The sequence below is a fragment of the Bacillus rossius genome, chromosome 6 (genome assembly GCF_032445375.1).
Source record: "Bacillus rossius redtenbacheri isolate Brsri chromosome 6, Brsri_v3, whole genome shotgun sequence".
NCBI lineage: Eukaryota > Metazoa > Arthropoda > Insecta > Phasmatodea > Bacillidae > Bacillus > Bacillus rossius.
This window is the reverse complement of record NC_086334.1, coordinates 73251466-73272907: the sequence shown is the minus strand read 5'-3', so window position 1 is coordinate 73272907 and position 21442 is coordinate 73251466. Positions and strand designations below refer to the sequence as shown.

Genomic DNA, 21442 nt, shown 5'->3' with positions numbered 1-21442 from the left:
GGGCAGAATGCAGGTTGATAGGACCAGTAGATTTCGAAATAACTGTACCTAAATAAAAGCTGTTTTCTATAATTTAAAATGCATGTGAACCAAAAAAGGTACTCGCTCCCCTTAAAAGTAAATATTTTATGACATTTCCTCATGTCTATGGTCCGAAGAACAATGTTGGTGGAAGAGCCATATCAGATAATGGCCAGTAAGTAAAGTTTCTTACGTAGGTTCAATCAGTCTACAGTTGGTGACGCGCGAGTTGTATCTGATACTTATCAGTAAGTGTTTCATTAGTGTTTCTCTTTGGCGTGCGAGTCGTATCTGATATTTATCACTATTGTTTAATGACTATTCCTCTTTTTCTATGATACGGATAGCAAATAAAACAAATAATTTAAAATAAATAGTTCATCCTATTGTGGTGAAAATTTGTACAGAAAGTTGTTGCTTTTCTACGTCAAAAATAATAATGCCAACTGAATGCGCATCAGTTGGTAGATCTACCAGTGGAGCAGAAAAGAAACAGAAAATGTGAGCTTCTCAAACAAGCGAGGAATGACAAGAAGGCAACGCAGCAGATCGTTGAGTTTCTCGGTCGCGTGCATCTGAATCAGAAGATCAAAGGACAGTGATATTTAAAGTAGAATGAGAACGAGCTTCTCAGTCTCGACGAACAAAGTATGTTGACTTGAATCATGGTGCATTCCAGTACAATGGCAATTACAATTACAGTCTGCATCCAAGTGTAGACATCGGTAAAATGGATAAGACGTTTGCGCATTGTAATGCACAAATTTTTATACACATGCAGTTAATACAAGTCATGACTGTATGTAGCCAACTTCTTTCAGTTATTTGAATATGAAGGCTAGTTCTTTGATGTGCGATGTGCACAAAGCTGAAGTATATCCTCCATACTTTGGAAAAATTATGGACATTATAAAAGGAAGCTTTTAAACGATGAATTAGCTTCGACTCAATGATTTCGAATTATCAAAGTAATCCAGGTGAAGATTCTGACTTTTACAATGATGACTGCAGTGACTGATGAAAGTGTCAAGACAAAACACTGTGATGAAGTACCTAAAACTGGCAATATCGAAGAATACGATTAACACTGAGACCAAAACGATGGAAACATCGTGATAAGAACAATTATTCTGATAGCGCTGGCGATGAGCACTGGGTCGATGAACGTGACCTTGAAGCTGGAGTTAACATTAACAACATGTATTATATACATGCAAAGAAGATGATAGCAGTACAAGAGCTTGATTACACATCATGGGAAGTTCCTAACATATTGATCGACTGGTAAAGACTTCTACATGCTTTGCTTTGAGCAGGATACTATTCGCACATCAAATAAGAAGCCTTCCTACTGAACGAGCTGAGGGAAGCAGGCTAAATAAAATAATGGATTGTATTCCTTGCATGTGTATAATAATTAAAATAAATTATATTTTGCAATTTTAAAACTGAATGTTTTATTTCTCGATATCTGATTTCTAACGAAGACTGAGTTTTTGCAACTGCGTGTTCAATGTGTGCATTGTGTTTATGTTTGGTTGTTCCTTGCATGTCCTGTATGTGTACTCAGTGTTCATTGTGTGTCATCAGTTTTTACTTTGTGTCCATTGCGTGTCCTGTGTGTGTTCTGTGTGTTTTTGCATGTCCTGTGTGTGTACTGTGTGTTTTTGCATGTCCAGAGTGTGTACTATGAGACCATTGCGTGTATTACGTGTATTTTGTGTTTTTTTCTTTTATTGAATGTGTGTAAAATCTATAGTAGCCTTGAATGTTACTATTTAAACACCTCTTGATCGTTTAAATTTATTTTTCAGAGATTTTTGGTCCTTTAGTAAGCGTAATCCATGTTCCTTTGGACTAATTGCTTGTAATTGATTTTATCAATAATTTAGGTCTGACAATTCAGAGACTTTTTCTTGACTGCTCTAATTTTTATATTTTTTATCGATAAAGAAGGCCCTGTGATTCGGAGACGTTTGATCCATATGTCTGACTTGTACATGAGGTGGCCCTGTGGTCTGGAGACACTTGGCTATACGCTTTACATTTTATATGAACTAGTTGAAAGGTATTCCATGGATGTAAACATTACATCTTCATGCTACGAACAGCAACAACATATTTAATTCGTCTGACAAGTGTCATGTATAAAATCACTTTTAGTAGAATGAATTATTAATAAACTTAAAAGGTAACGGGAAACAGAATTGAAAATTTATTTTAAGCTTTAGTTACTCTTACACTGGTTGAGAATCTAACCAAGGACGGGAATCGATCGAGACAATAATTATTTTAATGAGTAATTGTTTTGATGATTTTTGGAGTTTTTCCCGATTTTCTGGATTAATTGTTACGAATTTCCAATATGCCATTATTGGCACTGTCTGGTAGACAAGGAATCTCAGCTACTTTTATGAATTGTCACAGTATTTCATAAAATCAAAATATTTTATATAAATTATACTTTTTTATATCGTCCAGCGATCGAACCAAGTACAAAAATTGTTCCAATTAATCAGTTATTAATTGGTTTTTTTTTTGATGAAATTTGGAATTTTTCCCGAAAATCTAGTTTAATAAATAGGCCTATAGATTTCCAATATGGTGGCCAAGACGGTCGGAGATGGTGGGTGCTCTGACAATAAATAATCACTGCACCGTAGGGTGTGAATATTAAACTATAATGATGGTAGCAACCTCTAACAGACGATAACAAGACGGCGGCCTCAATCAGAAGTAAATAAGATGGCGGCCATTAGATCATAATCCAAGATGGCAGAAGTTTTTTACTTTTATTTTAATTATTTTATTTATAAATTTCAAATATCATCTCGATTTTCTAGCATGAAAATATGGATCTTCAAGATGGCGGCCATAACGAAAATTTAAATGTTTCAGAATCCACGGTGGCAGGTGTGATGTAAGCAAGGATTTTTCTAATTATAATTGAATTTTAATTAAAATTATTTTATTTATTTTTAGATAAATTGCATGTTTACTCTCCTCGGGAATCGAACAGAGGACCTAAATCGATTAAGTCATTAAATAATTTTAGTAAGCAAAATTGTTCATATTTTTAAATTATTAAAAATTTATTTCTGGTCGAAAATTAAAGTTTTAAAGTTTACGGTCATGGCCAAAGTGAAAACTACCCAACCGATGCTAATTTGAGGCATGCTCATGGGAAACTTAAACATCAATGGGGAATTATATTTTTTTTCTAAAACAAAATCTTTTAGGTTTTTTTAAATTTCAAATTTTTACAATTTTTTAGGAATAAATAGGAAATTTTCTCTTAAAAAAAATCATTTTCGCCTCTAAATAAAGAAATAAATATTTTTGAATTTTTTTTTTTTTTGATTTTTCAATGTAAATATTTATTAAAAATGGAAATTTGGGCAGGTTTTAGCCAATTTTGGGCAAATGTTGAAAATTATTGAAGAATTGTTGGCCAATGTTGGTAAATGTTGAAGATCAGTGTGATCGAAGATTGCCACCATGACCGACGCCACCCTCCATCTTCAGCCAGTAGCCAGGGCTCGCAGGAACATGTGTATAGTTAGTACTGAAGGGCCATGCTCTCGCCTCCACGTGTGTGACCACCTGCGGTGCTGGCTGCGACAGACCCAGTGTTCCTGATCATGGACTTCGTGGTGCACGGCAAGCTGCAGAGCTTGCTGCGCAACTCGCGCGCAGAGCGGTGCTACGGCAACCTGCACGGGCCCAGCAACACACTCACCTCCAGGGACCTGACCACCTTCGTGTACCAGGTGGCGCGCGGCATGGCCTTCCTCTCCGGCAAGGGCGTGAGTCAGCTGTTTGCAGCACTTTGCACTGTCATATCGTGGGCGTACAAGTTAAACCCACCAAGTCCAGTTAGATAAAAAAAAATGAGATATTCATATGACAAAATCCATTTTAATGTGTTTCATGACAAGTATATTATTATCTTAGATTAAACATGTTGCAGTACCGTATATATTTTACAATATTTCACAAACCCATATGAATATAAAAATCAATTTTTCTCATAATTTCATTGTATGGACTGTACTGCAACAATAGTCTGGTTCAGATTTTATATTTATTTGTTTATTTTAATTATAGTTGTGTCACCTAATATTTTATTTATGTTGATTACATGCTCTTTGGTTTAATTAATGCGTATCTATGAAATACAAACTCTATGGTATAAAACGAACATTAAAATCCAACAATATGAAAGACCCCTCTAGAGACAATTGAGTTTTACAACGGTAAAGTAATATTTTGATGGATGTTTTAATTATGTAACATTTTATGGTCAGTAAGTGTTATTTTTAATTTAATGAGAATATTATGTTTTGGTGTTATTGTTGAGCACCTGATTCAAAAGTTAAATGTAAATTAAGTGTAACTGTCACTAGATTCCGGCCAATGAGGAGCCGCCTTGCCAACAAAGGCATAAGTTTTAAATAATTAAAAAAAAGAGAATTTTTTATGGTGGCTTCGATGGGACTTGCATGCAGTATATCAAAGAGATAAATATCAACAAGAATGTAAGCTGGAAATAGGCATCCGCACAAATGGACGATAAGGATTGATTGAATTAAAGTGTATAATTATCGGTAGTGCTTTATCAAAACGATAAAGTAATTAGGAGTGCATATTTTTATGTGAGTAACATATGCCCTATTTTCCACCATTCATCTTTGGTATGGAATAATTGTAAAATACACTACCTAACATTAAATTGGATCAATTGTTGTGATTTGAGACTTTGAAAAGACTGTAAAGTATTTTTGAACACTCAAAATCTATACAAATTATTATTTTTGTTAAATACCCATTAACATACGACTTGGTGATCTAGAGGTCCAGGGAGACGTTTCTCTGTGTATCTACAGACCAATCAATAAGAAAACTGAGAACTAGCCGAGGTAAAAATACAAAACTGTGTAAAAATAATAAATCCTAGACTTTGAGAGACAATTGTTAATTTGGAGTAAATGTGCGCAACCTATCTCCAGACGTTTTTTTTTTAAACTACATGTGTTCTGGAGTGCCAACATCTTTGTAGGTTTTATTATAATAACATTAACAGTAATTCTTGTGCTGACAGAGATAGAGCTATGTATTTTAATTAATTCAATTATAGATTTTGGATTCCTTTTGTTCCCTAGAATAAAAAAAAATATGTGTGAGCTAAATCTTAATGTTTGAGAGTAATTTGTTTTATAATAATAGAAATACCCATGTCCTATGGTATTATCACACACTCAAGCTTAATAAGGGGAGAATCCTGGCGCCCACAAATAGTAATGATATTCAGCACAATAAATAATGACACTACACCAGTAAAAGCAAAAGTAGTGGAGAAACATATTTACCAGTTTCATATTAACAGGTAATAACGGACTATAATAATAAAAAGGAGTCAGAGAGAAAGAAGGGACAGTGGCTAGATCCTCGACAGGACTTAAAGGGGTTTCCTTGTATGCCCACGATATATTATTTGAATTTTTATTTTATTTTTATGATGACCATATTTGAAATCCTAAATAATTTTTGTATATACTTGGGGTTGTTGGGCTCGTTTGAATTTTGTCTGTCTAATGTTTAAAAAAAAAAATACGTTCATTTATATGCAATACTTACTGCTATATAGTGTATGTTTGTGGTTAGCATTACATTAGGTTAGGAGTTGTGCATGTGTCATCTGACATAAACCTCTGATATCATCACATCATGAAAACCAATATAATGTTTGCTTATTAAAATATTGTAATTTAATAAAGTTTTATAGTTTATGATTTTGCTTCATCCGGGTTATAACCAAACAATACTGAAATATTACGGGCAATGAAAACGATTACATGCGCATCACCCTAATCAAAATTTTTTCCTACGTTAAAGGAAAAATCAAACTTGTATTGCATGTATTTACATATTATAGCATTAATTAATGGTTATTCTGCAACAATAGACAGTAGAAACCAAATGAAATGTTTTGTTTTAAAGTATAAATCATCCGAAAATGGTAGTGTTCCATTTTATATTTTAAAGCCACATTTATTGAATTTTCAAGCATTTATTTAATAAATAATTAATCTAATATTGTAGTACTGATTTAAGATTACGTTAACGATTATTTTTTAACTGTTTAATAAACAATGAAAAATTTCACGCTATATTTGCTTTATATCGTGCCAAATTTGTTGTGTGCTGATTATATAGTGTACATGTACACATACTTTGCACAGTAAAATCGCTGGTATTCTCGTTGCAGCGGCCGAGGGCTGACTTGCAAGACGAGCCCAGTTAGCGGTACGAGAGAACATTTTTATAAACGGCTCCCAACTGATTAGTCTACTGAAATTTAATACGTCAACCGTTAGCCATAGGGCCATTAAAAAAATAAGTATTTCAGAAAAAGTTTTTAAAAAATCCGCGCAACGAAAAGTCCAAATTACCACTTTAACATCCACACACTTTTATGTTTGTAGGCTCTCTCTCTTTCTTACCAAGGCTGTATGGAAATGAGGCCTTTTAAATTTATAATCTCAAAGTGCTCCTTTTCACATGACTCTTTTCTTCATATTCTGCTTCAATTCTTGTTCCTAGGTCGGTGATTTTTAATCTCCTTTGTGAGAAAAATGGAAGGTTTATTATATCAAATCCTTCCTTCTTTGCGAGTGACACATGCACGTACTGTCAAGATTTGTTTTTGCCTTTGACGGAAGTTTCGCGCTGAAACATAGCCGTCTTGAAACTTATCAATGCCAAGAAAAATTGAATATTCACAATATCTTAATATCTCGTCGTTGTTTAAATTCATCACATTTAAAATTAACTTAAATACAAAATAGATAAAAAAAGATTTCTTTTTATGTTAATGACACTTACGGGAAGGTAATTTTATATTAATAAGTGAAAATCCTAAGAGAGTATATGTATGAAAAAATATTAGATATTTAATAACTGGCATGTAATAGTAAATTGGAAATTTTATTAAAATTATTTTTCAACATTAAAAACAAAGCTGCTTCCTTAATGGGACTGGCGTTGTTCTAGACTTTAAATTTAGTCATATTACCCTCAGTACTAGAGTTTGAACAACCCTTTTTCTACTCAATGTTTGTACAAGCATGCATAAATATTTGCAATCTAAGGATAGATAAAATTATGTTAAATAATAATTATCGCTATAAATTTTATCTTAACATACATCAAATTAACTTAATACATATAATTTATATTTACTTAACAATTGTTATAAAATTTTATTTTTTACCTATTTTTATGTCCATGTTTTTGTAAACGTAAATTTTTTTGTCATTATACATGTATTCTCTAAGATAATATATACAAATGTTTCTTGTTATATTTATTAATGCATACTATATTTATAGCATTTAAAAAAAACTATGGTTTGCAATTTTGGAAAATTGTGGAAAATTGTGAAAATTGTATTACAAAAATATTTATACTTCTTTTTTATCCATCATTTCATTGGATTTGGGCCAAATTAAAACAGTGTTATTAACATTTTTTAGAATATAAAAAATATTGTTTTGAAATTTTTTAGTATTTTTTTATCACTATCAAAGTCATAAAACTAACTTTTAAGTCACTTTAAATTTTAACCTTTGCCCTGAATAGTGAAAAACAGGTCAAACGAACAAGAGGCAAAAGGGGCTGACCGAGTAAATATGCTGAAACTTTAAGTGCAAATTAACAATTTATTAATTCAACATAAGGGCTTTATAATTCACACACACAGTGACGACATGAGATTATAATATTTAAAAACGCTAAGTTTTAATAGTCTTTATACCTCTCGTACAAGCCGGCTCAGCCTACAGGAGACTGGGAATAAAATAACTAGCATAAATAATGGCCTCAAATTACGAGCACATTAGCCTTAGTACACCGGGCGTTTTGGCTGTCCCAGTTGAAGTCTTTTGCACGGGCTACACAGTTAGCGACATTAATAGCCGTGCTTATGTACACGGTCAAAAATGCGTAGTTACAGAATTACTTGCGACAGGCAAACAACTAGTTATTGTGAGTTAGTTTCAATGTTAACTTTACTGGAATCTACATATCCCCAGGCCGTAGTGTATATTGACTTATAAGAAAGCTCGTGACACAAAAACATTAGACCAATAAACATAACATAAAATAAGAGTACAATAAAGTTTTTTTCAAAAAAATACAATTTATAAATGACTTCTTTATAAGCGAAATGTTTACAAGCGTGGTTTATAAAATGTGATACTAGGCATTCATAAAGAATAAATCAGATATTATACAACAACAAAGGTACCAAAAATTACTTAAAAATGGTTAAATTCCGTTTCCCCCTTTGACAAGAAACTGAAAAGATTTTTTTCTTCAAATTTTGCGTATTTCAATATATTTTTACGAACGCAGAGTGGACCGCGACGCGCACCAGATTCGAAGCTGGCTGGCAGCCCCGCGCGGCCACGTGCGGCCTGCTGGTGTAACACATGCCACGTGCGCCTGGCCGGATTACAAGGGTCGTCGCTACACCTCCCCCCCTCCCCCCGCATCAACCTGTCCCGGCACGGTCATCTATCGCTGAGCGGCCTTGGGGAATCCGCGGGCCGCCGCGTGAGCGAGCGACGCGACCCTTCTCGACTGTTCGGGAGTCGGATCGGCCGGGAATGACGCGAAGGTTCGAGAAGGGCGCCACAGACTATTTAAGCAGCGATGCCTGCCTCCGCGACAGTTTTTTGGGGCGACGGTGAGGACCGTGAGTGCCGCGGGTGCGGCGACAGGTTTTTGATGACAGAGTTCCGCGAGGAATGCGGCCCGTTGAGGAGTGCGGACTGCGAAACTTGACGGACACTGAGTGGCTTGAGAACAAACATTTGTAAGTGCGAGTAATTGGTGGTTAGGCCTTTTCAAGTAAGATTATTTATCAGTAATTTAAATATTAGCAATCAATTAAACTGTAATAAAACCTATTTGGGCTATCCTTTACGAACACATCATGAAAGTCGTAACAATATATCTATGTGGAGCGAATGCAGTGTGTAGAACAGCCCGCGGAGATTGTGGTAGGCTTGTGCGTTCTTACTCGCCTTGTAAGTGGGTTGACTCGCTGAACTAGTAATGCGACGATGATGGTCGACACCAGCCGGCGTGGTCGCACCAGCCGGGATGAATGTCTTCCAGTTTGGTGGACTCCTTACAGCTCGAACTCGCCGAGTGGACAGCGAACAGTCCTTCAGTAGTCCGCGGCGATCATCCGTTTGATGAACACGCGGTGCAGCTTGTAGGCACGTCTCAACAGAATGCAATTAATGGCTGTTGAAAATCTTATGGCACCCAAGTTAATCCTTAAGTTTAACGACACATTCAGACGATACTGCGCGGAATTTATCAGCGTACGACTGCAACAGTAGGACGTCGTAATAAACACAAGTCAAGAAGACGTTAATGGGCGAAGTCTATCATTAATGGTGTTTGTATGTATACACCAGTACACTGTCAGCTTCCAAAATCAAAGTCCACATCAAAGTTTGACAGTTGCCCTTGCTCAAACACACTTCGCTCCCGGCCACACTGTTGCCCCACATCACGCACTGTGTGAAAACACAAAAATTTAAAATCCCGACAAATTTCAATCACCACTCGTAACGTCTGAGTCTGAAAATTCTATGTCCCAAATGACAACATCAGACTTCTCATCTCTCGCTCAGGGGTTACCCAGGCTGTGTCCACTTGCAGCAGACAGCAGCGGGCAGCTTGACGGTGTAGCAGTTGGGCAGGTCTTCCTCGGACGTAGCTCTGACGTCACGACATGTTGTTCAGAGCGAAGACTCCCCAGTCCCCCAAATGGGGGGGGGGGGGTATATATATCGAACGATTGGTGAGAGGGGGCTGAATTGTATCCCCTTGGAAGGGTTCCTTTCATACTTTTAGTGGGGATGTAGTGTACCTGGGTAGAAACTGGAAAGGTACCCTTCCGATTTCTTAAAATGCATATTATTTTCTGCTTTAAATCCTGAAAGTTATCCCCTTGGTTAGGTTAGGTTAGATAAGTATGGTGCACTAACACAGACAATTCACGGGATAAGAATTTTCCTCCGATCATATAATTCTGATAGAAGTAGAGTTTGCACGCAGAACAAAAGACAAAAGATAAGACAATTGAAAATGTTACTCTAAAGGCGGTTATTTTGGTAATGTATTCTGTGGACAAACCCTACCAGCGCTACCTAGTATGAAACTGAGGAACTAGGTGCTTGTATCGATACCTACATTACTTGTCTGGCAGCCATTTTGGGATATGTTTCCAGAAGTATTAAAGGTACCCTTCCCAAGGGGATACAATTCTATCGTCCCGAACGATCTAGAGGCATTGAACAGGAAGCACCGCTCGTTACCCAACCCGCAGAGACGGGTCTGGCCGAAGTTCCCCGAGTGGCTCCGATCTGCTCGTCGCCGTGGGGGGCGCTGCGTGGCGGGATGCGTTTTCACAAGCGCAGGCGCAGTCACACTCTGTGCCCGCGGACATAGGCTGCCTAGCATGATATTATATCCCTTATGCTTGTATAAATACAAGGTTATATTTAATAAAGAGAGGGGTATTTTAAACAGTACATGACATATTTGAATATATTTATGATTAAATAGTGTAAGGTAGCTATATCTAAAAAGTGCCAGAATTTATTTTGTATTTTTTTTAGCGAAATTTAACCATCAACAAGTAAGAATTTAATCCAAATGTCAGAGGGAAACGTTTTTGGGCAGTTAGTAACTTTAAATAGTCCATGCTTGCGACTGCATGAAGATGTGGTTGTAATCTGAGCCCGAGTCGTTATCCGACGTGACCTACTCCAAGTGTTTGCTCAAGAAATACGCAGCCGACAATGGCGACACTCACCACCTACCCCCTCCTTTCCAGTAACCACCACCCCCCTCCCTCCACATTATCCACCACCCCCCTCCCTCCACAGTAACCACCACCCACCTCAATCCAAAGTAAGGTGGTACAAATTCATCTTCCGAGGAAACCTTTGAAGATGTACCTGCTAGACCATGGGATTTTAGGGGCCCACAAGCTCTCAAAGATTGAGAAGGGTGAGGGGATTAGGGTGACAATGAATCGCATATCACACGCCTCTTCACCTTTCCGCTCTGTGCGCCGAAATGGCGTGCATTCTTCGCGTCGGTAACGCGCTTTTATGGGACTTAGAGCAGTGGCGTTATCATGTTGTGGTGGAATATACCATTTTCTATGTCGCCCTAAGCCTTGGCTACTGAGCCTTCTGAAGGCGACAACTCCCACCCCCGGCCTCGGGTCACTTTCAATATGCAAACTTTGCGCCAAAAGCCCTAACTTCATGTAAAACGCAAACCTGTGCTAAAGAAATAAATTAAACAACACTGTAAAACGAAAACAGGATAGTGGCTTGAGGTAGCAGCATGAATTAATTAAAATACCAAAATAAAAATAAAATACATGTCTTAACATTTATTTATTTACGCATTTACAAAAAAAACACAATAATTGCCAAACGGCAAATTATAATCATACTTCTTCCGCGTGGCCATGAATTTAAACAAAATAAATTCCATTAAAAATACATTAAAAGCTGTATGTGACACCCCCTCTCGCTGACGTCACGACCACACTCCCATACCGTAGCGGAACAAAAAAATGTTCTGTCAATATATTCAGTCTTATGTAGTTTAAATACATTATGTTTAGACCTAAATACATTAAAATTAATCGTCTAACATCGCACACAGAAATTATAACACCATAAAAAATAAATATTAGTTTAATGCAAATTATGGCTTTTGGCCAGTAGCAAAACGGCCAGTACCTGAACCTCAATAAAAGTAATTAACAAGCATAATAATATAATATTAGCGAAGAAAGTTAAAAAAGGAAAATTTAAATAGAAAATTTAATATAGATAAGGCAAAATCTTAAATTGCGGAGACGTAACACAAATGTTAAATCTATACTCCGTATATAACTTTTTAAACATTAACTTTCTGTAAGTATATTTGTTTTAGTCTTTTTCTATGGCTAAACAATACAAGTTGAAAACATGGAACTAATATTGTATAGACAAGTGCAATAAACAGACTACATTCAAAAATGTTTAGCTGTTTGTAAACGGCGTGTGAACACCCAGAGCTGAGCACGCCCTGGCTGCTTCATCTCTTACTTCCACCCGTTCTCCGCCTCGCGTGGCCTCGTTGTTTGCAGGACGTCAAGACAGTGATTCCTTCTCAGCGGGTCGTTACCACAAAGCCGAAATACCACAACGCCGAACGTACAATAAAGCCGAATACCATAACGCCGAATGCCAAATTGAGCGCAATGACGAAATACAGTAACGCCGAAAAATGTTTCTGTGGAGAGGGGGACCACAGGAGCAAAATGAAAAACAACTGAATGAATTTGTGTGCTAACCTTACCTAACCTAACCTATGTGGCAGTCCTGCAATGACATTTTTCGGGGTTAATGTATTTCGGTGTTGGGGTGCGTCCCCCTTGTAAGCCACCCTTGGGCAATGTAAGGTGTGTGCGTGTGCCCGCAGATCATCCACCGAGACCTGGCGGCGCGCAACGTGCTGGTGGACGAGGACCACGTCTGCAAGGTGGCCGACTTCGGCTTCGCGCGCGACGTGATCGACAGCCACGTGTACGAGCGCAAGTCGGAGGGCCGGCTGCCGATCCGCTGGATGGCGCCCGAGTCGCTCTACGACAACGTGTTCTCGGTCAAGTCGGACGTGTGGAGCTTCGGCGTGCTGATGTGGGAGGTGGTGACACTGGGATCGACGCCCTACCCGGGCCTCGCCGCCGCCGAGGTGATGCGCAAGGTGCGCGACGGCTACCGCCTCGACAAGCCCGAGCACTGCCGCCGTGAGCTCTACAACATCATGTACTACTGCTGGGACCGCGACCCCAAGGAGCGGCCATCCTTCCAGGAGCTCGTCAAGCTGCTGGAGCAGCTGCTGCTCTCGGAGACCGAGTACATCGAGCTGGAGAGGTTCCCCGACCACTCCTACTACAACATGGTCAGCCTCAGTGGCGAGAAACTCTAGAGCCTTGTGGTAGCGGCAGCTGCTGCTCTCGGAGACCGAGTACATCGAGCTGGAGAGGTTCCCCGACCACTCCTACTACAACATGGTCAGCCTCAGCGGCGAGAAGCTCTAGAGCCCTGTGGTAGCGGCAGCTGCTGCTCTCGGAGACCGAGTACATCGAGCTGAAGAGGTTCCCCGACCACTCCTACTACAACATGGTCAGCCTCAGCGGCGAGAAGCTCTAGAGCCCTGTGGTAGCGGCAGCTGCTGCTCTCGGAGACCGAGTACATCGAGCTGGAGAGGTTCCCCGATCACTCCTACTACAACATGGTCAGCCTCAGCGGCGAAAAGCTCTAGAGCCCTGTGGTAGCGGCAGCTGCTGCTCTCGGAGACCGAGTACATCGAGCTGAAGAGGTTCCCCGACCACTCCTACTACAACATGGTCAGCCTCAGCGGCGAGAAGCTCTAGAGCCTCGAGGTAGCGACAGCTGCTGCTCTCGGAGACCGAGTACATCGAGCTGGAGAGGTTCCCCGACCACTCCTACTACAACATGGTCAGCCTCAGCTGCGAGAAGCTCTAGAGCCCTGTGGTAGCGGCAGCTGCTGCTCTCGGAGACTGAGTACATCGAGCTGGAGAGGTTCCCCGACCACTCCTACTACAACATGGTCAGCCTCAGCGGCGAGAAGCTCTAGAGCCCTGTGGTAGCGGCAGCTGCTGCTCTCGGAGACCGAGTACATCGAGCTGGAGAGGTTCCCCGACCACTCCTACTACAACATGGTCAGCCTCAGCTGCGAGAAGCTCTAGAGCCCTGTGGTAGCGGCAGCTGCTGCTCTCGGAGACTGAGTACATCGAGCTGGAGAGGTTCCCCGACCACTCCTACTACAACATGGTCAGCCTCAGCGGCGAGAAGCTCTAGAGCCCTGTGGTAGCGGCAGCTGCTGCTCTCGGAGACTGAGTACATCGAGCTGGAGAGGTTCCCCGACCACTCCTACTACAACATGGTCAGCCTCAGCTGCGAGAAGCTCTAGAGCCCTGTGGTAGCGGCAGCTGCTGCTCTCGGAGACCGAGTACATCGAGCTGGAGAGGTTCCCCGACCACTCCTACTACAACATGGTCAGCCTCAGCTGCGAGAAGCTCTAGAGCCCTGTGGTAGCGGCAGCTGCTGCTCTCGGAGACTGAGTACATCGAGCTGGAGAGGTTCCCCGACCACTCCTACTACAACATGGTCAGCCTCAGCGGCGAGAAGCTCTAGAGCCCTGTGGTAGCGGCAGCTGCTGCTCTCGGAGACCGAGTACATCGAGCTGGAGAGGTTCCCCGACCACTCCTACTACAACATGGTCAGCCTCAGCTGCGAGAAGCTCTAGAGCCCTGTGGTAGCGGCAGCTGCTGCTCTCGGAGACTGAGTACATCGAGCTGGAGAGGTTCCCCGACCACTCCTACTACAACATGGTCAGCCTCAGCGGCGAGAAGCTCTAGAGCCCTGTGGTAGCGGCAGCTGCTGCTCTCGGAGACTGAGTACATCGAGCTGGAGAGGTTCCCCGACCACTCCTACTACAACATGGTCAGCCTCAGCGGCGAGAAGTTCTAGAGCCTCGAGGTAGCGACAGCTGCTGCTCTTGTAGACCGAGTACATCGAGCTGGAGAGGTTCCCCGACCACTCCTACTACAACATGGTCAGCCTCAGCGGCGAGAAGCTCTAGAGCCCTGTGGTAGCGGCAGCTGCTGCTCTCGGAGACCGAGTACATCGACCTGGAGAGGTTCCCCGACCACTCCTACTACAACATGGTCAGCCTCAGCGGCGAGAAGCTCTAGAGCCCTGTGGTAGCGGCAGCTGCTGCTCTCGGAGACCGAGTACATCGACCTGGAGAGGTTCCCCGACCACTCCTACTACAGCATGGTCAGTCTCAGCAGCGAGAAGCTCTAGAGCCCTGTGGTAGCGGCAGCTGCTGCTCTCGGAGACCGAGTACATCCAGCTGTAGAGGGTCCCCGACCACTCCTACTACAACATGGTCAGCCTCAGCGGCGAGAAACTCTAGAGCCCTGTGGTAGCGGCAGCTGCTGCTCTCGGAGACCGAGTACATCGAGCTGGAGAGGTTCCCCGATCACTCCTACTACAACATGGTCAGCCTCAGCGGCGAGAAGCTCTAGAGCCCTGTGGTAGCGGCAGCTGCTGCTCTCGGAGACCGAGTACATCAAGCTGGAGAGGGTCCCCGACCACTCCTACTACAACATGGTCAGCCTCAGCGGCGAGAAGCTCTAGAGCCTCGAGGTAGCGACAGCTGCTGCTCTCGATGACCGAGTACATCGAGCTGGAGAGGTTCCCCGACCACTCCTACTACAACATGGTCAGCCTCAGCGGCGAGAAGCTCTAGAGCCCTGTGGTAGCGACAGCTGCTGCTCTCGGAGACCGAGTACATCGAGCTGGAGAGGTTCCCCGACCACTCCTACTACAACATGGTCAGCCTCAGCGGCGAGAAGCTCTAGAGCCTCGAGGTAGCGGCAGCTGCTGCTCTCGATGACAGAGTACATCGAGCTGGTGAGGGTCCCCGACCACTCCTACTACAACATGGTCAGCCTCAGCGGCGAGAAGCTCTAGAGCCTCGAGGTAGCGACAGCTGCTGCTCTCGATGACCGAGTACATCGAGCTGGAGAGGTTCCCCGACCACTCCTACTACAACATGGTCAGCCTCAGCGGCGAGAAGCTCTAGAGCCTTGAGGTAGCAGCAGCTGCTGCTCTCGATGACAGAGTACATCGAGCCTGAGAGGGTCCCCGACCACTCCTACTACAACATGGTCAGCCTCAGCGGCGAGAAGCTCTAGAGCCTCGAGGTAGCGACAGCTGCTGCTCTCGGAGACCGAGTACATCGAGCTGGAGAGGTTCCCCGACCACTCCTACTACAACATGGTCAGCCTCAGCGGCGAGAAGCTCTAGAGCCTCGAGGTAGCGACAGCTGCTGCTCTCGGAGACCGAGTACATCGAGCTGGAGAGGTTCCCCGACCACTCCTACTACAACATGGTCAGCCTCAGCGGCGAGAAGCTCTAGAGCCCTGTGGTAGCGACAGCTGCTGCTCTCGATGACCGAGTACATCGAGCTGGAGAGGTTCCCCGACCACTCCTACTACAACATGGTCAGCCTCAGCGGCGAGAAGCTCTAGAGCCCTGTGGTAGCGGCAGCTGCTGCTCTCGGAGACCGAGTACATCGAGCTGGAGAGGTTCCCCGACCACTCCTACTACAACATGGTCAGCCTCAGCGGCGAGAAGCTCTAGAGCCTCGAGGTAGCGACAGCTGCTGCTCTCGGAGACCGAGTACATCAAGCTGGAGAGGTTCCCCGACCACTCCTACTACAACATGGTCAGCCTCAGCGGCGAGAAGCTCTAGAGCCCTGTGGTAGCGACAGCTGCTGCTCTCGATGACCGAGTACATCGAGCTGGAGAGGTTCCCCGACCACTCCTACTACAACATGGTCAGCCTCAGCGGCGAGAAGCTCTAGAGCCCTGTGGTAGCGGCAGCTGCTGCTCTCGGAGACCGAGTACATCGAGCTGGAGAGGTTCCCCGACCACTCCTACTACAACATGGTCAGCCTCAGCGGCGAGAAGCTCTAGAGCCCTGTGGTAGCGGCAGCTGCTGCTCTCGGAGACCGAGTACATCGAGCTGGAGAGGTTCCCCGACCACTCCTACTACAACATGGTCAGCCTCAGCGGCGAGAAGCTCTAGAGCCTCGAGGTAGCGACAGCTGCTGCTCTCGGAGACCGAGTACATCGAGCTGGAGAGGTTCCCCGACCACTCCTACTACAACATGGTCAGCCTCAGCGGCGAGAAGCTCTAGAGCCTCGAGGTAGCGACAGCTGCTGCTCTCGGAGACCGAGTACATCGAGCTGGAGAGGTTCCCCGACCACTCCTACTACAACATGGTCAGCCTCAGCGGCGAGAAGCTCTAGAGCCCTGTGGTAGCTGCAGCTGCTGCTCTCGGAGACCGAGTACATCGAGCTGGAGAGGTTCCCCGACCACTCCTACTACAACATGGTCAGCCTCAGCGGCGAGAAGCTCTAGAGCCTCGAGGTAGCGACAGCTGACTGTTATATATGTGTCCTCGCCGCTTTGACATATTTGGCATGAGTTTTTTGAGAAAAAAATTTTTTTAAAACAAATTTGTTCATAATAATGGTTGTGTTGCAATGCATTATATGTACATATATTTATAATATCGAAACGTCCTTTAAATTTGGTTGAGACATGTTTTTGTGACTAAAAATGACGTTTTTTTAACCATATTGTTTGTTACATACAAAAATGACATTTTTATTGGTATATTTGTTTATAATTTTTTTTTTTGGACCTCTATCTTTTCCAGGGAGAAATGATGTTTTAAAGATAAACTTTTCCCGTTTTTTATAAAATTAAAATAAAGTTGTTGAAATTTTTCCGATTCCTCAATCGACAAAAATTAATTAATTAATTTGCAATGCTTTTAACTTGCCATATATGTCATATGGATACGAAAATAACATTTAATTTAAAAAATAATTTATGAAAGTTTAACTTTCCTTAATGAATATAATTTAGGATGTGTTATAAGTAAGTTTTTCATGATATATTTATCTAACCATGAAATAGGAAAGATTTATAGCTTCACTTTTAAAGTTTATATACTTGTGTTACTATTCCACCGTAAATTTAAAATATATATATTTTTTAAATAAATGTTATGGTGTATATCAATTTTCTTAAATATAATAAATAGCATTAAGGAGATAACCTTTGAAAACTGGACTGTGGCATAATATGTAAACATTGAGATAAACATTATTGCTTCACACAATTACCAAAAAAAAGTTCTGACTGGCAGTAGAAATGTAACATATAAATTGTATAGGTGTACCTTATCTAAATAAACATGTATTTATTTGCTCAAGACAAAACCATTGACAAAAGGTGAACAAAGACAATATTTATGTTAATAATTATCTTACTATGTTAATGTTGTATAGTGTTTAATCAAACACATATTACACAAGTTATAATGAACTTGCCGTACTATCCTTATAAAATTATATGCCGATGAATGATATTTATTATTTTCAGGTATTATTATAATGCGTGCTAATTTAATCTTAAAATAATTTTTAACTGATATTAAAATGTAAGTATGTGATTCGTGTTTAAGTGTTGTTAAATCGAATATGTTACCGTTTCTCCATAAAAATGTTTGTGTTTCTTTCCAATGAGAACAGTGAATGTGTGAACGAATGACTGAAGTGAGAATTTATTAAAGAACAGGTATGAAATCCTCACCTTCTAAAAGATATTTAAGTGTTTGTAAAAAAAATCCATGTATTGTTTACGGGAATTCTTAACTGCAACAGTGTTTGCCAATGATTTTTGCTCCGGGCATCCTTTTAAAAATAAAATGATGTTATTAACACTGAGTATGAACTAGTTTTTGTACCATTTAATTATTTTAACCATATGTGTAGCAATATGGATATAATGTTATTTGTCAAATAATACCAAAGTTTATATAATATTACACTGAGTAATATTTTGAAAGTTTAAAAATAAACATATTTACAGTTGTCGCCCAACCCCTTGGAGGATATTCGCGTGGGGACACTGTAGACCATATTGTGAGGGGTTCGAGGAGAAGTAAGGGTGGAAAAATGGTTTGCCGCGAACCGCCACCATGCTTTCTGCCATTCCAAAAACATTGGTTTCGTTTCGCAAAATATGGTTTTCAATATTTAATCATTAAGTGGGATTTAATAGAAAAAAAGATAACATAAAACATTGGTGCAATACTTGACCACCATATTTTCGAACACATGCAAAAATAAGACAAGTAAATAAATAATTAAACATTATACAGCAAGCAGTGTGATATTAAGTTAAAAAGAAGTGTTCTATTTTACTGGTAAGTAGGTAAACTGAAAGAGCTTCGTAATCGGCAAGTGTTAGTAAATACGATCGTATTCTATTGATGATGCTAACAGTATTTATATCTTGTTTAAAGGAACAATTCATACACTTTAAACACATTACATAATGTAAATTACCTTACATATAGTCGTCACATTGGGTCATTTGAAGATAGTTCATTAAGTAAGTAGTTGGCAGCCGAATGATTGCAGGACGGTTGGTATCCTGTTGGTCTGAGACTGTAGGGTCGTGATTGGGCCAAGTGGATTGTCCACCACGCCACGCCACGAAAGTATTGAAGGGGGGGGGGGGGGTGTGGGGGGGGGAGCAGCCTAATACCAGCGAGGCCACCCTTTATGAAATTTGGTAACAACAGTATATCTAAAACGACATTTACAGTTTTTGTTATTTTTCTGGGTTTTTTACTGCACATAATGTAATCATGCGTGTATGTATTTTAGAATACTTACATCTTTGTAAATAAGAAGAGTTAAAAACCTCTGGGATTATCTATTAGCAATAATATCTTTAATAAAATGTAACAAAATATTCCTGTACACATTTTTTGGGTAAAACAAATTAAAAATTCAATAAAAATTTTAATGAATTAAATTGTAATTTGGTATTACACAGTAAACTTTTAATTGTTTTGGGAAATATTTGCATTATATATTTATTTTCACTAATGCCTGTTTAATAAATTACCTTTTTAACTGTCATAATTCTTTTTATTACATTCAAACGATTTTTTTAATTACTGTACAGTATTTTTCAATCAAATCTAATATTTAGTTACAAACCAAACAAGTGGAACAGTTATTTTTTTATATGTTATAAAGGATTATGTATATGATGATTTTGTATTTATTTGGAAAGCAGATAAAAAAAAGGATTCAAAAATTGAAAAATTATGAACTACAATAGACGAACAGAATATTTTATAAATAAGAACTCTTAAAATGTATGTATTACCTTTAAAACCTAAACTTTTTGTCATCTTAACTGTGATGCTATCAAGCACGGCTCCAGAAGGGGGGCGGTGGGGGATAGCCCCTCCCGAGACCAATTTTATTGATTAGTGTATGTTTATGTTTACTTAGATATTTAATTTCATATGTTAAACTTTTATTTCATCAAAAGTTGCATGGAGCTACTAAGGTTCTGTATTTGAAACCTGTAATTTGTAAATAATATTCCAAGGCCAATATCTGACCACTTTCACTTTTTGCAACCACGACCATTCTTTGTGCGATAGCCCCTCCCAAAAAGTCATCCTGAAGCCACCATTGGACGCTATACACTTTTAGAAAAGTATTTTTTTTTTTTTGAAAATTTAAATTTAAATATGAGTGAATTTGGAGGATATTCTGAATCGTCCTGACAGAAATTTTTTATTAATAGCAATGCTAATACTCAAGTCTTTGCAGCACACAACATTTCAAAATGTTAACAAAAATGTAAATTTCTTTTAAAAATCATTGAAATATTATTGAGATGTTTCTGAAACAGATAGGAAACATTTTTTCTGCATTGTTAACTAATAGTTTATGATAAAACATTCCTTTATAAACAAATTATGGGTGTACCACTTTGTTTGAATTTGTTCTTTGTTATACATTCCACTATAAAAATGGTTGGCTTTTGTCTTGTGTACTTAATTATTATAATTATTGATTTTGCAATGTGTGATTATAATCATTGGTTGTACCAAAAAAAAATATTTTTATTATTATGACATTATTGTAGAAAAACGTTTATCAATATTGTTTATAATTGATTTTATTCATGTCTCCATTGCAGATAAAACAACTATATATTTTTATCCCATTGTATGGATAAAAATTGTAACATTAAAATTCATCATTGTGTACCAAAAGTTACAATGCAAATTTTAAGTAAGCATATCATTGTAAACTGTAAATAAATATTTTGACGAATCTAATACAATTATAATTTACAATGTGTGTAAATGCTAAGCACAGAAAAAAAAATTATGGTTATAGCTTTGAATATATATATATATATATATATATATATATATATATATATATATACTGTATAGAAGTCGCGAGTGGATAGGATTTACTCTACGTTTTTCAGAAGCGTATGATGAGCAGCTTGGGAACTTCACCGCTGCAGTGCGCTGCCGTAACGCCCTGTATCGTCTTAGTTGTTATTTACACGTTAGAGCGCAGCGCTGTCGCCCGCTGTCATTCCCCGCACCCCTCATCCATCATTCACTGCAGCTCAACGTCGTTCAACGGGAGGGGGAAGGGGTGTTTTAAGAGTTCGGCACTTGTCCGCTAGGGACCACCACAAGTCAATGCCCTAGAGATGGTGGCGATTGCGGCGGTGAATTAACCAACTACCTCAAAACCGTATTAGAAATTTTAACCTGGGCTGGCGACTTCTATACAGTATATATATTCAAAGGTTATAGAGTCATGTT

General features: G+C 40.3%; 1 protein-coding gene across 1 annotated transcript in view; it reads left to right on the top strand.

Annotated features, from left to right (window-relative positions):
* LOC134533468 (tyrosine kinase receptor Cad96Ca) overlaps window positions 1-13170 on the top strand; it is a 213513-nt gene extending 200343 nt beyond the window's left edge. The window contains exons 8-9 of the mRNA XM_063370992.1: window positions 3646-3827; window positions 12592-13170. Of these exons, the coding sequence (XP_063227062.1) occupies window positions 3646-3827; window positions 12592-13098 (689 nt within the window). The 3' untranslated portion in view covers window positions 13099-13170. The remainder of the gene's footprint in view (window positions 1-3645; window positions 3828-12591) is intronic.
* The last annotated feature ends 8272 nt before the right edge of the window (window positions 13171-21442 follow it).